Raw genomic sequence first — 24,121 nt, 5'->3', positions numbered from 1 at the left:
CAAGTAACCATAAAAATGTCAGCAAACAGATTGAGAGAGATTTCTTAAAAATCATAAATATTTACAGTGGGGGAAATAAGTACTGAATAATACTTTTTTCTTGTTTCATTCCACTTTATTACCTATAACTTTATTTAAGGATGTTAATGTTATGAATTCTTTATATTTCTGGATTTCTTGAGTTAATACTGATGTCTGGTGATAATTTTATGTGAATAGCCTCATTGGAAATATATTTACTGAAAAAATGTTGATGCATTCAATACATATTTCCCCCACTGTATCCAGTTTCTTTAACATAGAATGAAGACATTTACAAATTTTCATAAAAACTCTAGTTATCATTACCCCCTTGTTCTTTTCACATCCATTAGATGCAAAAATATGCTTTCTAATATATGTAGATTATTAAGTAAATAATATACATTGTTGCAGAATTTTCTATATATCTGCATAAATATGACCTAAAACATCATCAGTTTTTCACACAAGTATTAAAAGTAGACAAAGTGAACCCATTTAAACAAATGAGACAAAAATATTATATTATACATATCTTTGAGTGCAAAAGTATGTGAACCTCTGGGATTAGTAGTTAAATTGAAGGTGAAAATAGAGTCAGGTGTTTTCAATCAATGGGATGACAATCAGGTGTGAGTGAGTGCCTTGTTCACAATATGTCTGTGGAATTGTATCATGGTACGAACAAAGGAGATTTCTAAGGACCTCAGAAAAAGAGTTGTTGATGCTCATCAGGCTGGAAAAGGTTATAAAACCATCTCTGAAGAGTTTGGATCAATCCACAGTCCAGTCCACCAATCCACAGTCACACAGATTCTGTACAAATGGAGAAAATTTAACACCATTGTTACCCTTCCTAGGAGTGGTCGACCAACAAAGATCACTCTAAGAACAAGACATGTAATAGTCCATGAGGTCACAAAGGAGCCCAGCAACTAAGCAACTAAAGGCCTCTTTCACATTGGTTAATGTTCATGAGTCCACCATCAGGAGAACACTGAACAACAATGGTGTGCATGGCAGGGTTGCAAGGAGTAAGCAACTGCTCTCCAAAAAGAACAATGCTGCCTGTCTGCAGTTTGTTAAAGATTAGGTCGACAAGCCAGAAGGCCATTGGAATAGTTTTGTGGATGAATGAGACCAAAATAGAACTTTTTGGTTTAAATGAGAAGCGTTATGTTTTGAAAAAGGAAAACACTGCATTCCAGCATAAGAACCTTATCCCATCTGTGACATATGCTGGTGGTAGTATCATGGTTTGGCCCTGTTTTGCTGCATCTGATCCAGGACAGCTTGCCATCATTGATGGAACAATGAATTCTGAAGTATACCAGCAAATTCTAAAGATAAATATCAGGACATCTGTCTGTGATCTGAATCCTAAGAGAAAGTGGGTCATGCAGCAAGACAACGACCCTAAGCACACGAGTCATTCTACCAAAGAATGGTTAAAGAATAATAAAGGTAATGTTTTGGAATGGCCAAGTCAAAGTCCTGACCTTAATCCAATAGACATGTTGTGGAAGGACCTGAAGCAAGCAGTTCATGTGAGGAAACTAACCAACATCACAGAGTTAAAGCTGTTATGTACTGAGGAACAGGCTAAAATTCCTCCAAGCTGATGTGCAGGACTGATCAACAGTTACTGGAAATGTTTAGTTACAGTAATTGCTGCACAAGTGGGTTCATGTACTTTTGGTTCACGTACTTTTGCGACTCACAGATTTGCAACATTGGGTCATTTTCCACGATAAATGAATGACCAAGTATAATTTTTTTGTCTGATATGTTTAATTGTATATACTTTTATGACATCTGATGATGTTTTAGGTCATATTTATGTAGAAATTTCTAAAGGGTTCACAAACTTTCAAGCAGCACCATATGTAGATTATGAGCACTCTGGCAAGGTTAGAACACATACTGTATGTTAAGAAGAGTGCTGAGGAAAGGGACAAAAACTGCTCAGAGAATACAAAAGATGTGAGATGCATGTCAAGGGCAAAGAATGGGCATCCATATTACTAGATAATATTGATATTTCTAATAATATCTAAACTTCATTAGTTAAAAAACTGATCTGTTTTGAAATGTAGTGAGTAGAGGTTTTTCTTTTTAATGTAGTGAGTAGAAGGCAAAAGCCTGGGAAAATATATTTTAATATGGTAACAAATTGTACTTTGTTACTTCTCACCTCTGTTAGATTCATCAGCTACACAGATAACATTCTTGTTTTATTTTGCTGTGAACAAAGCAACATATACAAAGCATGTAGCATTCAGATTTATGCAACTAAATCCACAGTAAACCACACCTTACAGCAATGGTAGAATACTTCAAATAACTCAGGCTAAGTTTGGTACTTAACCCACCACTCATCAAGACCCAAGGAAGTATCTAGACTCTTATGTGCTGCTTCCCAGGTGGTGGAATAAACGGAACACCTCAGTATGAGCTGCAAATTCAGACATGACCAATCTAAATGAACAATAATTGTGTAAATTGAAATGTATTAGTTATTTTCCTCCCCATCAGTACTGACTCCTGTCCCCAGCAGCACCTTGCTGGTATCCTTAGACTCGGGCCAAACTGAACTAAAATAAGGAAATGCTTTCCAGGTTGATAACCAAGCAATCCTGGAAGTTACTCTGGATTAAAGTGTCTGCCAAATGCCATAAATGTGTAAATGTAAGCGTTACGCTATGATTTGGCCTTGCTCTCTTTTCCATCTCTTTTCCACCTCTCCTGTCCCCCCTCTCCGGGTGCTACATGGACTGCAGGCTCCCTCTCGTTCCCACAGTCCAGCCTGCAGAGATGTATCAAACCTCTAATACTTTTCACAGCCAGAAGCACATACTTTCAGAGTGAGGGGAATGGCGTGGCGGATATATTAATCAGCTGAGTAAATATCCTGTGCGTGTGTGTGTACGTGTGTTGCCTGCAGACATTGACGAGTGCCAGGAGAATCCATGCCTCAATGGAGCGCGATGCATGGAGGGCGAGGGGAGCTTCACCTGCCAATGCCACGCGGGTTACACCGGATCTGTGTGTGAGACAGGTGAGCATGGCATTAAACAGTGTTACTTAGCTGGCAGTATATTCCCCAAGGAACACAGCCTGCTTTCCACATTAGTACTACTAGTATTCATCTGGCAGACATTCCTTGTGGAGGTTTGCACTGAAAGCCATCACTAAGAGCTTATCATTGGTTACTTCTATTTTTCCCCCTTGGGCTTTCATTTTGGGTCATGTGTTGTGTTACAAATAATCCTGAGTTCACGATTCTGTCCTTGACGTGACATTTTGGGGCAATGTGATCTCCTTGCTTAACAAATTGGACTCGCCAGACCAGAGCTTATTGATGAAACACAAACCTGGTTGGGAAACATCATGGGAATTAAAGTGTTGGCCCTGCAAATATTGTGATGCCTTGTTTCTACATAAGACTGGATTACTCTTAATGCTAGACACCTGCTCAGTATAACCATGCACCTGCAAGACATCCTCAAGTCTTAAGATTTCAATATAGTCAATAAAAAGCTGTTCCGGAGATTAACTCCCTAAAGGTTCTCGTCGCTCATGAATGAAGCTTGTGTTTTTGTGTTTGTGGATCCAGACATTAATGAGTGTGAGTCCAATCCATGTGTAAACGGAGGTGTGTGTGAGGACAAGGTGAATAATTACACATGCACCTGTACTGCAAACTTCACTGGAAGCCAGTGTGAGACAGGTGAGTGCTTTTTAAACTTCCTGTCTGGAGACTGCTACTAAAAGCTGCTCTTTTTCTACTCTCTGTATGCCAGACACTAAGCTTTTTCCAACCTTTGTTTTTATTTCCCGTTGCAATGGGAAAAATGTTTCATGATTGAAAATGATCATTCACCCAGCCAGACCTACTTTCTCTTTTTTTTCCTTCCTCCATTGTAACATTTTTCCGTCGGGGACAGACACATACTGTCCAAAATTTAAATTCTGAATAAATGGAGAAGACGAGCTGGGATGACTGCAGCATCTGGTTGTATGTCTGAATCACTGACCACATGTATTTGCTAAAAGCTTCTGCAGCATCTTCTAGTTCTTAGGCATTTCATTTTAGTGTATTTTGTCTGAGTTTAGCACAAGTCACTCTTATAACACAGACAATTATTTATGTTAAATCTGCTGGATGTAGGATTTAGAGATTAGAAGCCCTCTCTGATGGGAAAAGGCCATTGCTAGCAACTCGCCAAAGAACATTTTGTCAGCAATAACATGACAGTCTTTCTGAAAAGACACTACAGCATTATGACATGATTTTGTGCATTATCTTTGATATAACACTCTCATTTCAGTCATATTTAAAATCTGTATGTGCTATTGGGATTGTCTGTTAGCCAGCTAGCTCAGTACCATTAGCTCTGTGTTAAGATAGACTTCTTTCTAAGTTTGGAACATGAAGATGTATGCAGAATCTGTGATGATTAAGTGCTGTCATGGGTCTTGCAGGAATATTTCTTCTCCCTGTTCTTCTTCTCTTCTCAATTCTCAACTGACACTTCACCTTTAATTTGAAACTGTGTTTTGAGCTTCATAAACTTGCCCTATCTTAGTTAATTGTACTATGAAGATTTGCAGTTTGTGAAGATGTAGTCTTGAGACCCAATTATAATGCAAAATATCACAAATTTACTTCCTTTTCAACAGAATTAGTAATCGTGACCAATTCCTCCAGTATTGAAATTGCTAACCAGACAGGTCAGCCTCAACGTGTTTCATATTTAAGCGCTTTTTTCATCTTTATCTCTTATCAAAATTTGTCCTGACCTTTGATTTCTCAACATGTCCAGCTTCCTGTGAGCAAGACGGCTGCAATATCTGCGAGTACATCAGCTCTGGAAACTACAACTGCACCTGCAAACCAGGCTACTATGGAGATCACTGCGAAGGTACGACTGGTATTGTGCTCTTCTTCCATGCTGTATCTCCTTCTTAGTTGGGCAATTATACAGCACAGAGCAGGAGTTTGTGTCAGACAGTGCTATGCCACAGGAATTTGGAGCACTGCCCATGAAGACGATGCCGCTGTGTTGGATGAGAGTAATTATCCAAACCGACATGGCCTCGCCCTGTTTATTATGCAGCCCTCACAGTGAAAGGCGCCTGATGTTGCAAAATAATTGCTTTATGGAACCTTTTATTAGTTTACCAACAAGAGGAAGGGCCTCCTGTCTAGACTTGAAAGGGCCTAGATTTTATGAGATGGCACCTCTGTTTGGAATTCACTTCCCCGGCATTTAGGTAAAGATGTGACAGCTAGTGAACATCCAGGCTTGTGGTCCTGTGGCTGTGATGTTTTACACTATCTACTGTAGCAGTAGTTGGTTTAGGGGTTTGGTTTTGGTAAGAGTGGTTGTTTGGTTTATCTGAAGTGCAATCGGCCTCGAATGATTTTAAGAAACATAGGTTATCCTGAGGTCTGTGGCTGGAGCTTCATAAATTTTCCATGTCCACAGTAAGAAAACAGTGGATGATCTGGGTTACAATTATGCTTGTTCACCCCCTCTCTACTAGTTTTGTAACACAATGGCTGTATCTGTGTCTATATCTGTTTATTGCTCCAATTATCCGTATCTATCCCATCCGTATCTGTATCTGCATTTGGATTTACATCCAAAGTTGTCATGACCTAAACTAGAAGGTTTTATATATATATATATATATATATATATATATATATATATATATATATATATATATATATATATACATATAATTTTTTTATTTTACGAAAACCCCAGAGGTACAAATACCAGCTTTGTCAGCTAAATGCTGATAGTTATTTCAGCTCATGGATGAAAAGTATTGTGAACTTGTAATGGCTCACATACAATTACAGGCCTAAAGGAGAGAACTCAGGACAAATTCAGTAAAATCAACACTCCTTATTTTGAACTGTTCATTTTAGACACAGCTCAAAAACAGACTTTATGCCCTTCCTTTAAAATCACACAAAATTTTCAGATGAGATTATGTAGGTAATGTTTGGATTATTATTATGTCCTGAAAGTGGACATTTGAACTCAAGTAAACACTTGAAATAATATATATATATAAACAATATATGATCACTTGGAAAAATCAAATCTGAAAACTGAACCACATGCCCTACATGTGACAAATGAACATTTAAAGAAAAATGCGTTAAATCACCTGTTATAATTAGAACCGCACACTGTACCCTACAAGAAACATAAGTAAGGGTGGTTTTACATTTGCACCCAATCTCTTCATGTATTTAATAAGAATAACATCATTATGGAACTATTGATTGGTGGCTACAGATTCATTTCATTCTGTTTGGGTGGTCCTCTATGCCGATGATTAATATAAGACAATGATTCATAATTTTTCATCATTCTAATCTCATTCCCTTAAGTGTGCAGTCTGGTCTGGGGGCCAAGGGGTGGAGATGTTGGGGCACATAAACCCAGAGGTACAAATACCAGCTTTGTCAGCATGGTATGTGAATTCTCTGCCAGTTCCTCCAGTTTATTTTCTATTTGGTTATGCTTCAAAAGAATAGAAAGTAGCTATTAATCCCCTCAAACTTTGCTTTTTGTGACCAGGACAATGGTATTTTGAAATGTACCTATTTTCATTGAGAAAACAGATTAATTTTCATATTTTTGTTCACATAAAGTCAGAAGATAAAAAATATATTAATCAAAACTAACATGTATTTGTACTAAACTCGTACAAAAATGACTGCAAAAGATTTAGAAATTAGTAGTTTTCAAAATAAATAGTTTTCTTTTCAAAATACCAGTGTTCTGGTCACAAAAGTAAAGTGTAAGGGGAATAATAACCATTTTAAAATACTTTTGTGGTATGAGCAATTAGGAAATAACACTACCTAGGAACAAAAAAATCTTACATACTGTACCTATCTACAATATTTTCTGACAAATTTAGTTGGTTCTATTTCCAAAACTATAAACAAACTAGTAGCCCAATTTGAACTACCACAATCCTGACCAGGCAGTTACTAAGGATGAGTGAATGCATTACACAGCATCCATGCATGTTCGTGTTAATGAATGTGGCTTCATATCTGATCGTTTGCCCATGCTTGCATGAAAGTAACACTCCCTAGTATGGTGACAGTCGGTTAAATTGTTATCCTGTCTCTGGCCACATCAGCTATACCACTGCTGTCTACACAAAACCATCACTCCATGTGATGAGATTCTACAGAGTGCCAAAATGTGTGTAAATCCAGTCTTCACTGCACTTTACATTATAATGCATGCGTTTGGTTAATGCATTCCTAAATGAAGCATCAGAATCCAGTTTCCCATTCTCAGGTCATCTACTGAGGGATTTTGTCTTGAGTTCTCTCCCTTAAAGTACTGTAATAGTATGTGAGCCATTGCAAATTCACACTACTTTTCATCCATGAGCTGAAATAACTATCAGCATTTATATGGACTCTCTTAAATCTCCTGAATACCTTCCTGCCTGGGCGAACTTGGAAGGCTCAGTGGAAAAAGGCGCAGATGGTCCTCAGTGGAAGACGAGGCAGCGGCCTGCAGGCAGAACGCAGAAGCACCTAATCGGCCACTGAGATCAAAGCCCAAGGCCTCACAGAGGGCCCATGAAAATGGCTCCACTGAATTAACATTCTATTAATTGCCCGCAGGGCCGTAGGCTCCGATCAAATAGCATGTTTCATATTATTGGAAAAATAACATCCTCACGCAACCCCCCAGGACTTCAAAAAGAAGCCATTTAGCAGTGATACTACCATGTCCTTTGATCCATTTCTGCAATTATGCTCAGGGAGGGGAAGAAAATAAAACAGTCATACAGTTAGTATGAAAGATAGATGCAGAATACTGACTGTCGTCCTGAACCCTGTGAACTGTGTGGGAAAAGATGTGAGAAAGATTGACTCAAGAGAAAACAAACAAAAAAATTCTGGTGCTACATTGTGTTATTGCAACACATTTCCATTCCAACACATGTGCTTCCTGTGTATTGACACTTGGTGCCACGTTGACTAATGCCAAAAAAAAAATGCTTTTTTTGGAATATTTTAAATGTTTGCTTCTCCAATATACTAAAACAATTAGTATATTAGATAAAAGCAAGAGTGTGTACACCTCCTGAGTGTCACTTTCTTGTTCTCTCTGCTTGTCTCTGTCTTCCCTGCAGAAGAGTGTCTCTGCCAGAATGGAGGTGTTTGCATCGATGCAAATGGCACCTGTGAATGTCCCACAGGTTTCACTGGACTCTACTGTCAGTTTGGTATGTCCTTACAGAAACTGTAAGCAGTGTTCTAGTAAACTCTGGCTTTTGGTAGAGTGCTTCTAACATGACAATGCAGTACTAAGTACTTTCCCTTTCCTAGACACATTCACGCATGTGCTCTTAATCATTTGGCAGAAAATGTAAATGTGACCTTAAGTTGTTTTGACTCTACTGAAATTATGGCTAGCACTAATTTATTTTTAAGGGGTTTCTGTTTTTCATAGACAGCTATCACGACAACTTGAATTGTGCTCACTTTAAATTTACATTCAATATAAGGAGCAGCAACTCAGAAAAATACCACATCGGACAGATTTAATTAGCTCAATTTCTTTTTTCATAGCAAGCACTGAAGAACAGAAAGGTCTTGCTGTCTGCCCTGTTATTCGTACACAGACTGGCACATTTTTTGTGAATCCTGTGCAGTTTTGTTGAAGCATGTTGAAACAGTTACATTGCAGCAGAGTCAAAAGCAGATTTCATATAATCCTGGGATTAAGACTGTGAAAGGATACTAGCTTGTGACCTTATTTAGGGCCGTTGATTTAAGACACAGCTCCAAAAACAGGCAATATGCCCTTTCATTAAAATCACACAAGATTTTCAAATGTGATTATGTAGGTAATATGTGATCACATGTGAACAACTTGTTATGTCCTGAAAGTGGACATTCAAACTCAAGTAAACACTTGAAATCATGTGAACAATATGTGATCAAAAACTGGCTCACATGCCCTACATGTGACAAATGAACATTTAAAGAAAAAATGTGTTCAATCGCCTGTTATAATTAAAATTACACACCTTACAAATAACATACGGAAATACATGAATTGTGTAAAAATCACCTGTAAAAGTAAAACTCATGTACTACATATGAAAAGTCCACTATATGTGTAAAAAGTGTGAAATATAACACGTGAAGTGTGGTTTTACATTTCTCTTTATGTATTTAATAAGCATAACATTATTATGGAACAATTGATTGGTGGTTACAGATTCATTTCATTCTGACTGGGTGGTCCTCTATGCAGATGATTAATATAAGACAATGATTCATCATTTTTTATCATTCTAATCTCATTCTCATAAGTGTGCAGTCTGGTTTTGTTCCCTTGTTGCCCGCCTCACGTATGCTCATTAATGATGTCTTTTGTTCATAGAGGTCACACAGACACCATGCAGTAACAGCAGGCCGTGTCCAGATGGGGGGCCATGTTTGGAATATGGGGGCACATACCTTTGCACATGCCAAACTGGCATTGACTTTGAGCATGATCACAGGGACTTCTACCCTTATGGTAAGCACTGAAGAACATGAAGATGATAAACACACCGCTTCCAGCTAGGATGCTTCAGAAAAATTCCAAGCATTCACACTACTTTTTATTTGGCAATATGAGAGTTTAAGAAGGCATTGGTTTCTGCTTGATCTTACAAACTGGGTGAAAGAAAGTGTCTTAAATTTCACAAACTCTGCCCTAACAGCTTTAACTTTTCATATACATTGGCTCATTTTTAAGAATTACTGTCAGAATCCAGTTTTGCCATTTATTGGCATACACATTCAAACAAATAAAACATTCCCTCAAGTGCAAATAAAAGTTACCAGCTCTCTCCTGGAGTGATGGAACGTGGTCAAGTTGGTGTATGTGTTTTCCAGTACAGCCCCAATCGGCCTGCGATTCTTCACCATGTCAAAATGGGGGTTACTGCTATGAGCATGAAGGAGGCTATACCTGTGAGTGTGAGCATGGCTACAAAGGGGAAAACTGTGAAAAAGGTAATAACGGGCATAAGTGTGTATAAGCTCAGTTGTCATTCTTTTTGCCTATGCGATGTATTGTCAAATGGCACCCTTATGAAATGCTTAGTGATACATGCAGGTTTGATTTGTCTCTTCCTTTTTTATCCTCAGTCAGATTAAGTATGTGTGCCTCTAGCCCCTGCCGAAATGGCGGGTCCTGTAAAGAAGAGACAGGGAGTTACTACTGTGTGTGTCCTTACCGGTTTACAGGAAAACACTGTGAAGTGGGTGAGTATTAAAGGGCGACTACCATTTTTGCGCCAAGAGCTTTAAGGTGTTGGAGAGAATTGTGCACAACTACACTTCTGTTTTATGAGTTTGATGACCACAATTAAAGGCCCATGTGTGAGTGTGCTGGCAGGAGTTTTTTCACCGAATTATCCTTCCACGATTCCCTCAGTATAGCTCTAACCACACGCTTTCCCTTTCAAGTGGAAGAAGTGTGCAATCTGCTTTCATTCATGTTTGGACAAGTGCACTTCCGCACACGCAGTGCCATAAAATCTCTGCAAAGAAAAAGCAGCACCTCAAAGCCAAGAGACTTTTCATCTCAGGAATCTCATTATCCTGACTTTGTCTTATATTAGAGTTGTGCAACTGTTTGGCCGTGTAAAGCAATTCGGTGTGCTGGAAATCATTCAAAACTTGGATCCTTCATGTTCTGGAACAAAAACATACCCTGGCACATACGCCTGAAAACACTGTGTAGCTCTTTCTCAGAGCTACTGTAATGATTAATGACTGCTCACACATGTTGAAACATCACATTTGCACAAACTGTAGATACAAATATTTGCACTTGCTCAGATTGATCATACAAACTCATTCACATACAAATAATTTGATATGCAGACAACAGACTTTCTTTGGAGTCTAGTTGTGCTTCAGCTGAGCAGTTGAGTAGAATGAAAAGTTATTGCGCATGCAAAAGCATTAGTGAAATCTGACCTGTAGTAGTGCTGATGCTTTTCAGTTTTGCATTCAACTTGAATTGAAAAATGCTGAGTTTAAAGGTCATCGTCTTTGACTATGCACGTAAATATAAGCATTTTAAACAGATTTTTTGTCAAATTTGTAATAACAATTTTTTTTTTAAATAATCATTCCATCAAATAAACATTTGTTTTAAGGAAACACTCTAGCACCCTTTGATCTCTGAACAGAAGAAATATCAAATAATGCAGAAATAACAAATGATACACCCAACCATTAACATTCAGACATTCTAGCCTAGACATGTATTTTAGTGGGTGGGGATTTGGAGGGATTTTGTATTTTTAAGTAAGCAAGGCATATCTTGCATGTTTTGTGTGTTTACTGTAATGAATGAGCAGTTTAGAGCATTTCTACCTAAAGGTGAAAACTACAGAGCTGTTACTATGCAAATATATAAAGTTAGTACTAGCAATGTGACTCACTGCATCCTGAAAGCTACTTCAGGAACAAAATATTACGTCTGCATTTTGATACACCCAATGGACTGGTATTAAATTTGCAGTTTCTTCCATTTGAAGACAAAAATATATAGTGAAGTTTATATTTTAAGGTTTCTCAAAATAATATCTCAGTTTAAGAAATAAATGATAAAGTTGTTTGTGGGATTAGTTATATCTGGACTTCTGATTCCAACAGCATTTAAACATAGCCTCTGTTCATATACCTAATGAACAGAGCACAGACTCATGTCTCCAATATTTCGATTCGGTGAATATGATGCATTTAATAGGTGTTAGATGTGATGTGTAATTACGCATACATGTGGCAAGTTTCAGTTTCACTTTTACTCTTCCAGGAGTCATGTTTATGATTTGAACTTGGCATGACTATAGAGAATATTTCACACATGCTCATTCCAGATTTACATATTGAGTTCTTCTACTATGAGTGATGTCATTTCCAAGATTGTTCCTTGTAAATCAACCGCAACTGCACATGCAATTTATCCGACTGCATGCATAGAATAGCACTTTTTATTTGGGCTCTTAACAGAGTAGGGCCTCTGTGTAGAACACATTAAAGCTGTACACAAAAGCTTAGATAGTACAAGCGTTGACAGTATGCTGTGTGTTTGTGTGCAGGGAAACCAGACCCATGTGCCTCTGGCCCGTGCATGAATGGAGGAACATGTTTCCATTACATCGGCAAATACAAGTGTGAGTGTCCTGGATCCTTTATGGGAAGACACTGTGAGATCAGCAAAGGAGCCAGTCCGGCTTTGGACGGTAAGCCGTCTCTCTTGTCTTTCATTAGAAATGCCCCAGAGATTGTAATACAATAATCAATTTCGTTTGACATCTTTCCCTACAATAGCTAAAATATCCATCGCAGTAAGTGCAGCTTATAGAGAGGTTAGAGGGGAAATAAGAGACGATGCCAGGAAGAGGTAATGCATGCCAGTTCATCCTGGGGTACTTGGCCCTAGTTTTCCTCCCCAGAGAGAAAGAGAGCCGGAAGAAGTGTTCTGTAAATCTGATCCTCATTCTGAATGGTGGTTGTAATTCTTGACACTGACATCGCTATTTCAGGCTTTGTGGGTTTTCCACAAGGTAAGGTTGCATTCATGCTCTTGCACAAGGAATGAATCAGCCCCATGTCATCGGAAACATTACACAATATTGATGTTTACAGTTTTTATTATTCCTCTCTGTTTATGGGTAGGCTATGTGAAGGATGCAATCAAAGTCCTAGTGGTTCTAGTTTAAGAAAAAGATCAACTTTTATGTGTTGCAGCTGTTCACAAAAAAAAATTAAATAAGAGAATTTCATAAAATACACATCAGTTACTGTAATTTTAGCTACTTTTTGGCTACTATAGATATTATTCAAACCACTGAGAAAAACTGAATATTTACCAGTGTAATCTCATTGCTAACACAAGATTGTAAATGCTATAGATACATTAGTGGTCAATTTGCATCATCATTATTACGCATTATTATTCAAAGAAGAATACAGACTCTAGTTTTGAACTTGCAAATTTGTATTTTCAATGCTTGGCAGAGATGATAAAGTTTGATCTGAATACTTGTTCCCTATATAAGTGCATTATATACAGTAGGTACTGTGTCACTTACTGAAGACCCAAAGTTGCAGACTACAACTCCAGTGATGTTTACCTCTTCGTGTTACTCATAATCGAGTTACCGACCTATCACAAAAAAATCATCTCTTTGATTTACTCTTGTCTAGTTCATTCCTGTTTGTCAATTGCCTGACCTTTAACCTGTCTCATGTTTCGGAGTAATGCAATTTGATTTGTTTGCTATATAGTTTTTAATGAACGAGAAAACCAGAAAACATGCACTTATGCCTGTCGTTCATCACATTATGAAATATAGTTTTTATACCCTATTTAGTGTACTATTATGGCAACTGTTGACATGCTCCAATGATGATTCATTATCAATATATAATTTATTCCTCAGTGTAATTATTATTTTGTTATTTAGTTATTATTATCATGGCCATCCTAGCATTAATCGATAACCTAAGAGCTCCTAAACATAATTTGAATTGATCAGATAGATATATATTTTTGGTATTAATATGTACTTATGGCTGCAGTGCACAATATATTTTTTGTAACTCAATAACCTCATTGTAGACCTTTGCACTACTGATATCATAGAAACATGCAATATGCAAATGAGCTTTGTGTTTTGTAAGCATTCTGGCTGATTCTGTGGGTAGTTTGATAAATTGTGAACTTGTCTTGATCCCATGCATTTCAATACATTGGTGTATTGCAATCACAATGTGTATAATTGCAAAGCTCTATATTTGTCCATATTATATAACTAATAACTACAGTTAATATGGCATGGTGGCACATCAGGTAGCAATGGAGTCTCACAGTTCTGGGGTTTCATCCTGAGCTTGATTTACTGCCTGCATGGAGTTTCACATGTTCTCCATGTGTCTGCTTTGGTTTCCTCTGGGTTCTCTGGTTTCTTCCCATCTCCCAAAAACATGCCAGTAGGTGGATTGTCAACACTAAATTGCCCCAAGTTATGAATGTGTGTATTTGCTTGTGTGATGCCATGTGATGGACTAGCTTCCCATCTAGGGTGTATTTCCACCTCATGGTGGGATAAACTCCGGATTTGCCTCAATCCTGACCAGGATAAAGCAGTAAATGAGGACGAATGAATAAATAATGTAGTTAATATCTCTGTTTATACTTAATATCACAGTATTTCCAGCATTTTAATGGATGTAATGACTTTTTCTTAGATCTAATGGACATTTAATGAATCTATTGACTTTCTCTCATAGGAAATGATTGTGGTCCCCCTCCTAAGTTAAAGCATGCCGAGGTACAGTATTCTTCCACTAGCCCTGGCTCCTTGGCCCTGTATACATGCCACCCAGGTTATACTCCCAACCCCAGATCCACACAGAGCATCTGCAGCAGCCATGGTTCCTGGACTCAGCCTCCGGTCTGTGATGGTGAGTGCAACCTAACCTGCATATCACATTGTGACATATGGGAGAGATATGCAGGACACAAGTACGAAAACTCTGTATGTTGTTTATAATGGGGAATTCAGTAATTAAAGTCAAAAGTCCGAGCAGGGTTCAGAGCACAGGCAGAGAGCCTTATCTGAGGTCAGTTCATCTTACAATCAGAATAGCCATGTTCCTAAAGCCAGTGGTTTCCTTCACAGGGTGGCTGGACTCAGCCTTAGAGATAGAGTGAGGAGTTCGGACATTCAGGGTGAGCTCAAAGTAGAGTCAGTGCTCCTTTGCATTGAAAGGAGCCAGTTAAGGTGGTTCGGGCAGCTGGCTAGGATGCCTCCTGGATGCCTCTCTGTGGAGGTGTTTCGGGCGTGTCCAACAAGGAGAAGACCCAGGGCAGACCAAGGACTAGATGGAGAGATTATACAATATCTCTCGTCTGGTCTGGGAGTGCCTGGGTATCCCCGTGGAGGAGCTGGAAGAGGTGGTTAGGGAGAGGGAGGTCTGGGTATTTCTGTTAATGCTGCTGCCCACATAACCCAGACCTGGATAAGCTGAAGAAAATGGATGGTTGGATGGATGGATGGGTAGATGAATCAGAATTTACAAATACCTATGATAGCACTGAGCGAGACTTTGCAAATCTTAAACACAATGAGATATAAATGGTCAAACTAATAAATAACTCATTTAAACAGCTATACACAATCAGGTAATAAGCACATGACAGAACAGGGGGTGGAGACAGGGCCAAAACAGAAACAAAAACAACAGAAACACGTGGCAATCATTGCCATGGGAACCGCAGTGCAAATGCAGAACTGTGACAGACATACAAAATCATAGAAGTGCCTCTTTCCTGTGACACATATAGGAAATGTGCCTAAACCCCTGACATTCAACATTTGCCAAAAATGCCAGCTCTGGGACATCAAGCAGAAAGCCGTTTGAACAAGGGAAATGAGTAGAAAATGTGTCTAAACCTAGGACAAGAAAAGCAAATACAAGTTGTTCAGCATTAAATACTTAAATAACCTTTTGTCAGAGTTGTACCTTGGGTGCTACATGCGTGCATTAATATTTAAGTTCATGTTGTGGCATTTGGAAGCATGGTGTAGAATTTAGTACACACACACACACACACACACACACACACACACACACACACACACACACACACACACACACACAGACCAGTCTGTGGTCTGTCCACACGTCATAAGCTATGGAGACCTGCTAGCAACATCGTTCCAGAAATGTGGATAGTACATCATCCCCACCACTGTAACTACAAAAACAATGTATTTAATTCTACCAGTGAGATGACAAAGCAGCAACATTTTGACTCTGATTTGTCTATATACAATTTTCTTTCTCAGTTGCTATGTGAATAAGGCAGAACTTGTCATTGAATCCCTGATTTAATATGATATGTTTTGTTTTTTTTAATCAAAATTCCTTCAGTATCAATTTTCTGTTTGCCTTGAGATGTATGTTTATAATGTCCTTCATTTTTCTGGGATGAATGGGTTTCTCTAAAAGATTTTTCATCATAGATTTATGAGAATCATCTTTCTCAAAAATCACCCAAATTCATTTGAACGATTTTAGCAACTCTTTACTGCTCATCTTCAAGTGGTTTGCATGTCAACAATTCTCTGTTTTTCTCCTCAGAAATAAACGAGTGCTTGTCTCAGCCGTGTATGAATGGAGGCACGTGTCGAGACAGAGTGGCCTCCTTCCTGTGTGAGTGTGAGTCTGGATTTACTGGCCAACGCTGTCAGACAGGTGACTACAGCCCTCTAATCTGGCATCCATTCTTGAGTTATTGGTAATTGATGACTCCGTTAGAAATGACACCTGCAAATGTTCAGAGAAAAAGCCGTTCAGGTTAGCACATTTGCCTCATACCTCCGTGGTTGGGGCTTGAATCCCACTTCTATCCTGCGAGTTTGCATGTTCTCCCTTTGCTCCCTTTGCTTCTAGGTACTCCAGTTTCCTCCCCCAGCGCAAAGACATGCATTGTAGGCTGATTGGCATCTCCAAATTGTCCATAGTGTGTGAATGTGTGTGCACGATTGTGCCCTGCCAGGTTGTCCCCTGCCCTGTGCCCTGCGTTCCCTAGGATAGGCTCCAGGCTCCCCATGACCCTGTGTAGGATAAGCGGTAAAGAAAATGGATGGATGGATGGATGGATGGATGGAAACTACAGGGGTTATTAAATTGCTCTGGAAATGCCCTAAAACTATTTCACAATGAGAATAATCTTACCCTGGCTGCTACACACAAAAAAAATTAAACACATGAAATTGTTAGCTAGCTAGCCAGTTTACTGAAAACCTAGTATGACATAGCATCATAAAATATTTACACAGTCCCCAGTGATTATAAACTCAAATGTATGTTATCCCTGGACATCTTCCCATGATTAACAAGTGTTATCACAGCTGTTTAGTGTTTTTGTCTCTCTCTCTCTCTCTCTCTCTCTCTCTCTCTCTCTCTCTCTCTCTCTCTCTCTCTCTCTCTCTCGCTCTCTCTCTCTCTTTGAGGACAATCAGCAGATGGTTATCAATAATTGACATCCCAAGCTATACATAATGACATTAATCCAAAAGGGATGGAACAATGGGATAATAGTGTTACAAAGATATGTTGTAACTGGCAGGCCCTTGCATCCAACCTAACAACCAAGCTTGTCTGTAAAGCAAAATGGTGAGACCAAGTTGATGAGGGCATGTTAAAGCAGTACTGGAATGAAGGGCTGGAAGACTGTGGAGTTTAATATTTTCCCTAATTTGGTCCCTAATGTCTGATTCACTTCATCGTCTAATTACCCAGCAATAACATGAGTTAATTCTAGTGTGAAGAGGAAGCTATAATCAGCAGTTCTGTCTATGGTATCAAATGTAGTTCCTCCTTATCCTGGATTTGTAAACAAGACTGTGAGCTTTTAGCCAAAGCTCAGCCTTTAGCAGCCAGAGAAACCATGAATATAATGTTAAAACTATCAGCTATAGTTTTTTAAATATGCCACTGACTCTGCTAAAAGGTTATGATAACTAACACTTCATCCTTTTATTCATAGAATGGCTTTATATTAAAATGTCCATGTCAACATTATTACCAGCTTACATTAAATAAATGTTCCTTGATTTTTGCTAGTACATTTAAAATTAATTTTTGGGGTGCAATTTATCCTTTGTAACTCATATATTAATTTTTTAAATGACACTATGACTATGACACTACAGTTCAGTAGGGTTCTTGAATAATATATATCACATCTTCACCAGCTAATTACTGATTCAAAAATGTACATTTATTTATGCAAATTAGGCTTTGTCTAATTCTACATGCACACATTTGCATATATAATAAAACCAAAGACCTAGCTGCTAAAGACCTTCATGTAAATTAAAATGTTTAGTTTATTGTGAACACTTTTACAGAAAAAAAGGTGGTTGGAATTTAATTTCATCATTGTTTAATCAAGAAAATACCAAACACTGTTAACAAAATAACTAAAAAACTTTTTTTTTTAATTAAAAACTACTGGAATTGTTTTGCACAGTCTTTCGCAGTGATGTTTGTTAGTAAATTAGACTTTTTAGCTGTACTAAATGTTCAGCACATGTAAATCGAAGAGGGCTTTGGCTGAATGTGTGTTGTGATGACGTCACATGACACTTCTTGGCCCAAATCTGTGGAAAATTTGTAGTAATTTTGAAAAAAATGTATAGTTTGCTTGACTTTGTGTTAATTACTGCAATTGCAAAATCCTGGAGGAACTGTGAAATTTTTTATTTCAATCATTGTGGGTCATCTAGAAACTGAGATTTTTGGTTGTGAATATAGGAATAAAATGATATTGAGATTGCATGTGTTTCTACTCTAGTAAGATTGGTTTATAATGTTTATAAAGGATGTTGAAATGCATATCATAATGACACATACAGTGGCATCATGAAACAAGCTTTTCAGGGATATATGACACAATGTATCAGGTGGGTGGGGCTTAAGTTTTAGATAATCGCAAATAAACATTTTTCAGTCAAGTTTTGACATGTTATTACTACAGTTTAAGAGAAGATGTTATACATGCCGTTAAACATGCATAAAAAAGTACATTGATGAGGCCAAATTTGTTGTTTTTACAAGTATTTGATTTTATTTTTTTGGTCTTAATTTATTCACAAAATGTGTCAAAAACATCTTAGCAACAATATCAAATTTTTTACATGGTATCCTAGCTTACAATGGCTACATTTTTCTCTTAAATCAGGACCAGGGTGGAAAGGAACAAGAATTAGCAAATACGCAAAATGTGGTTAATGAGCATGTATTCTGATGCCATGAATACATTGTAATTACTAATCAATATCACAACATCGATGAAAGTAAAGGGAAAAGAATGAGATAACTTAATTTTCTTCTTCCCATGATCTTCAGGAAGTTCACCTGGTGCACCTTCCTTTTGAATATTCAATTTATGGACTTTTCCAAATATTTTATATTGGGTTCAGGTAACAGGGTTGTGTGAATGCTGTAGGTCACAACTAAAATTTGTAGAACATATAATGGATGACCCATGGAAAAGAATGTTTTGAATTACTTTTTAGTTTAAGCAAATTGGTTAACTGGATTCACATATTAATGCAAAAATACTAATTTGAAGTATTTAATTAATTATTAAGGTGTAGTTATAATTTTCTAAGCACTGTAGATAGGTTTTATTAATGTTTTAAGTTATTTATCTTAAACATGCACATAGCTTGTTGTGAAGCACTTTACCTATGTTTAAAATGTCTTTTACCTTTGCTTTGCATACATATTGGCTAATGTAATGGTACCCCAAACATGGAATCATCTGAAAATTGTGGTGGTGTCTGACATTGTCTTTAAAGGATGCAGGCTTTACTGATATCAGCTTACTAAAATCCCTGTACTTTATCTGTAGAGCAGGATGGATGCGAATCAAATCCTTGCCAGAATGGAGGTGTGTGTCGAGGCTACAGGAGGAGGCATCTGTGTGTGTGTAAAGAGGGCTACATTGGGGATCGCTGCCAGACTTGTATGTTGAACATCACTTTCAAGTACTATGGTCACACTGCTGAAGCGTTCTGGACATGCAAAGTGACTGAACATTGTTAGACAAATCTCTTATCGCCCTCTAGTGGAAAACCCGTGTGTATTACAGCCATGTGGGAACCGAGGCTTCTGTCGCAGTGACAGGAGAGGAAATTACAGCTGCGCCTGCAGGGTGGGACACACAGGCCGCGACTGCGAGAGAGGTACAGTGTGTGATTAAGCCACACTCCTCCGGGCATGGGTCAACTTAATTCAACTTTGATTAATGAATAATTCTTTTAGATTTCATACATTAAAGTTGGAGCTAATAATAACAGAGAAGACTACTCTGGTTAAGTAGACACACCTTAAAACAGTAGTGTTTATTGAGATTATGGTAAATACTGAAAAAAGCTGATAAAATTGGATGTGTGGCCAAACATATTCAAGATTATCTCATATATCACAAAATTGTACTGACTTACTACTATAGTAACCCAAAATAGTACCCAAAATAAAAGTACCCAAAAAAGTACTTAAGGTATGTAGAATAAGCATGTGGAGATTTTCATACCACAAGAATGATCTTATCATGATATTTTACACTTGTATTTTTTTTTTAGAAAATGTTTAAATTTTATATTAATAAATTTATGTAAAAAAAAAAAAAAAATTAAGCCACAGTTGATGTGACAGTTTTGCCCACCGTGTCTGTCGACTCTGATATCTGGTGATCAGAATTACTGGATTGCCTTCTGCATGAAAGATTCATCAAATAATAGCTTCAAACTGGAAAAAAGTCTCCTCAGAAGACGCCTGTACTAATACCACCTTCAAGATGGGAAGTTCAAATGTTACCCCAAAATACTGTTTACTTATGGTGGTAGTAAAGGGTTCTTTGGTTTATATTCTACCTCTGGGATAACCCATAGTAGAGAGTAGAGGCTTTGTTTAAACATTCACTATTTTGAACCAGAATAATGTAAAGTAGCACACATTATCCTCCATGTTCCCAGATCTCCTGCCTCCATCTGGCCTGCATGTGCTGAGAGTGGAGGAAAGCGAGGTGGAGCTACGATGGGATCAAGCTGACACAAATCAGAACCTGATCAGTGGTTTTGCCATCACTTATGCTCCCATTGGGCGCAGCCCACGAAAAACAGACTTCCTGGAGAGGCAGCATTCAACCTATGTGTTGCAGGGCCTGAGCCCAGGACAGCTTTACAACATCTCCACCTACTCAATCAAACGCAATTCCAACAGCAACGATATCAGCCAGCCTGCGACTGCCCTCATACGCACAAGTGAGAGCCCTTGCTTTTACATCTCATTCAGAGGTATCAATAAAAATACTTTGAACCTTTTTTCAGGTGTGTCTGGCTTAAAAATAGGTAATTGATTCATTCATTTCAACTGGCTGAAGATTCTCCAAAAGGGGGAGCTCTTTATTCAAGTACATTTTTTATGTATCATTGTTGAAACCAGCATGAAACCTTACCAGCAAGTAAATAAATACATGTTTGTTTGTTTTTTATTTGCAACATTTACTTATCTTAACGTACATAATCAGCAGGTCTAAGCGTCACAACTTTGTCACAACTTTCTGGTTTGTAAATGTCCTACAATAGTGAAGACCTTGCTTGTGAGTGGAAATTGACAACATGCTAACTTGTATGGATTTCTAAAATAATTTCTCACACAAACACAGACCAGTTACTTCATTTATTCAAATTGTTTACTTTCAACCATAGCACCCATTAGCTAATAATACCAAAAGTGGCAACTGGCATGTTCATGGGTTAGCAAGGACCAGAGTGTAGAAGGGGTCCTGAAGTGACTATACAGTGGTACTTGTTTGGATTTCCACACCCAACCTTCCAATTATTCTTGTAGAACCATGGCGCTACCTTTGCATTGTCAGTGAGAATGAAACCTCTCTTGTATCTTGTGCTTCAGGGCCTCGGAAGGTGGATCAGCTGCAGGTGGTGAACGTCTCCTCCTCCCAAGTGTGGCTACAATGGCTAGTGCAGGCAGGCTGGCATGCCGCTGTCAACCTGGTGCGGGTATCTCTGGTGCCCTCGGATGGGAGCGGCACTCGCACTTCTGTCCTGAATGCCAGTGTTATGGAATACAGCTTCAGGTCAGCAATGAATTCAAAATGTTGTCACATTAACATGACTGATTAGTACTAGAATCTACTGAATCTACTGCCTAAAAGCAATTATTCTAACCACTAGATGTCTCTCTTGAGGCCATGCTTATAGCATTTAGGCAGCTTCTTCATGTACAACTGTACTACACTCTGAAAGTATATTTGTCCAAAAAGTCTAATGTGTGTGTCACAGTTCTCTTCTTCCAGGTCAGATGTACACTGTGGATGTGCTGACACAGAGTGGACTTCGTCCTGAGGACCTGCCCTCCACCAGCCACTCTTCTGGACCCCTGCACTTCTGGACAAGTATGTTTATGTCTGTTTATTTCTAGTTTTGCCTCACTGTCTGTCACAGTATCTGTTCTACTTCATAATATTCAGACACACATCATTAGATATCCACCGTGTTTGAAAATATCTATTTTCTATAAGTTCTAATCCTGTTTTCTTTCTATGTCAGAACCATTTCCTCCCCAGAACCTCTCTCTGTCCCATGTGAGCTCCAGCACCGCACGAGTCACATGGGACCGGCATCCAAGGAGCATCCCTGATGGCTTTGTGGTGAACGTGACACGTGGCCTAACCACTCGGAGCCGCTACCTGCCTGATGGAACTCTGAGCATGTACACCATTCGAGAACTGAGCCCAGGGCAGCACTATCGGCTCGCCCTAACTGCAGTGCGCAACACAGGCCACGAGCAGATCCATAGTGTGGCCCAGCACTTAGCCTTCACCACATGTGAGACACAGGAATTGGCTACTCTTTATGTTCCAGCTGTGTATAGAAATTGACATACTTATTGACATACTTGAAAAACAGAAGATGGTGAGACAGCAACTGTTGGAGCATTAAGCAAGACTTCCAAATCCTCGTATATTTGCTTGGATTGGATTCTTCCTAATATATAAGTAGTTTTGAAAAATGCTTTGTCCAAATGAATAAATGTAAATGTACTCATGTGCAGTAACTCTGGAGGAGCCGCAGGGGATAGCTGAGAGAACTCAGGGAGGTCGTGACACCTCTAGCAGGCGCACTCTGACTCGCACTAAAGTAAAACATCAAGGTTCTGATAAAGACCGGGAACATTCAGAAGAACTTCCCAGGTAGGTATATTGGGAAGATAAAATAAAACATTTTCAGAATCTTTACACAATATGTTTTTATTAGTGCAATCGTTTTCAATTGGTGGCATGAAATGAATATTTTCTTTCTGGTCTCTCACAGATACACAGAGCTGATAGATGGTCGGGGGAGAATAACGGCCAAATTCACCAACTCACAGCGCAAAGTCATTCGCCATCGCACAAGTCAGTTATGATTTTAAAAAGAGTAGGATTTGCTTTTACATGGCTTTTACATGACATACAAACAACTGCATGACGTTGTTTGAATGTTAGTATGACTAACACTTAAACAATCAGGACCAACTGATTAGTCGTGACTTTCAATGATTCCTCACTTTTGTGCTTTCCTATTAGATAGTAACTGAATAATTTAAAGTGATTACTGAATACTATGCTTCAGCTGAATGAGTGCAGACCTAAAGCAAGTATTAGTAACTGGCTGTCTATATGCACCAAGGTGAACACAGCATTGGCCAAGAAGTAAGTTAGCTTATCTAAAGCTACCCCTTAGAAATATTTGACTTTACTATCTAGTCAAATTCACTAATAATCTAGCTCATGTTAGGGCAGCAATTATATTAAGCAATTAAAACCAAGAACTAAGTTAACTAGCAATGCCATAAGTATTATATTGTGATTAAAACCATTAAGCAAATTTGAAGAAGCTACTGTAGATAAAATTAGGCAGATTGTTATATTTTATGATCCAAATTGCTAAGTTTAGGGTAACTATTATACTGGTCTGGGTCACAGTGAATCCAGAGCTTATCGCAGGAATACTCTCTGGATCATAGCAGACAGTTCACACACACTCATTCACACCTAGGGGCTGTTTTAGAGTAGCCAGTTGACCTGCCAGCTTGTTTTAGGGAGGTGAGAGGAGACCAAAGAATCTGAGGGAAACCCACACAAACAGTAACCTGAGGTCAGGATTGAACCTGGAATCCTGGAGCTGTGAGGTGGCAATACTACCCACTGCACCACAGTATCACCTGCTAACTATTATATTTTGTTTAATGGAAACCATCAGCCATGATTGGTATCCCTTGTTGGCCCTTACCCTTCTAGATTGGTGCCTGTCATGTTATAGAAGGAGACCGAGCTACAGGTTAGATATTGGCAATAACTGAATTGGGTGCAAATAGTGTACACTGTTTTTACCGTGTGTGTGTGTGTGTGTGTGTGTGTGTGTGTGTGTGTGT

At 38.5% G+C, this 24,121-nt stretch overlaps 1 protein-coding gene across 3 annotated transcripts in view; it reads left to right on the top strand.

Moving 5' to 3' along the window:
- The window catches only part of sned1 (sushi, nidogen and EGF-like domains 1), a 55,708-nt gene that overhangs the window by 23,013 nt on the left and 8,574 nt on the right, over nt 1-24,121 (top strand). For 2 of the 3 annotated variants that reach the window (XM_017480350.3, XM_017480351.3), the window contains 19 exons: nt 2,966-3,079; nt 3,638-3,751; nt 4,705-4,755; nt 4,848-4,946; nt 8,215-8,307; nt 9,474-9,611; nt 9,974-10,093; nt 10,229-10,345; nt 12,196-12,339; nt 14,393-14,566; nt 16,250-16,363; nt 19,533-19,646; nt 19,750-19,866; nt 20,659-20,946; nt 21,599-21,782; nt 21,988-22,100; nt 22,255-22,533; nt 22,760-22,898; nt 23,020-23,102. In XM_017480350.3, coding sequence (XP_017335839.1) covers nt 2,966-3,079; nt 3,638-3,751; nt 4,705-4,755; nt 4,848-4,946; nt 8,215-8,307; nt 9,474-9,611; nt 9,974-10,093; nt 10,229-10,345; nt 12,196-12,339; nt 14,393-14,566; nt 16,250-16,363; nt 19,533-19,646; nt 19,750-19,866; nt 20,659-20,946; nt 21,599-21,782; nt 21,988-22,100; nt 22,255-22,533; nt 22,760-22,898; nt 23,020-23,102 — 2,595 coding nt within the window. The remainder of the gene's footprint in view (nt 1-2,965; nt 3,080-3,637; nt 3,752-4,704; nt 4,756-4,847; nt 4,947-8,214; nt 8,308-9,473; nt 9,612-9,973; nt 10,094-10,228; nt 10,346-12,195; nt 12,340-14,392; nt 14,567-16,249; nt 16,364-19,532; nt 19,647-19,749; nt 19,867-20,658; nt 20,947-21,598; nt 21,783-21,987; nt 22,101-22,254; nt 22,534-22,759; nt 22,899-23,019; nt 23,103-24,121) is intronic. The other variant, XM_047158520.2, reaches the window with a different exon arrangement.

This window comes from Ictalurus punctatus, chromosome 11 (genome assembly GCF_001660625.3).
Source record: "Ictalurus punctatus breed USDA103 chromosome 11, Coco_2.0, whole genome shotgun sequence".
In the NCBI taxonomy this organism is placed as follows: Eukaryota; Metazoa; Chordata; class Actinopteri; order Siluriformes; family Ictaluridae; genus Ictalurus; species Ictalurus punctatus.
This window is presented reverse-complemented; position numbering and strand designations above follow the sequence as displayed.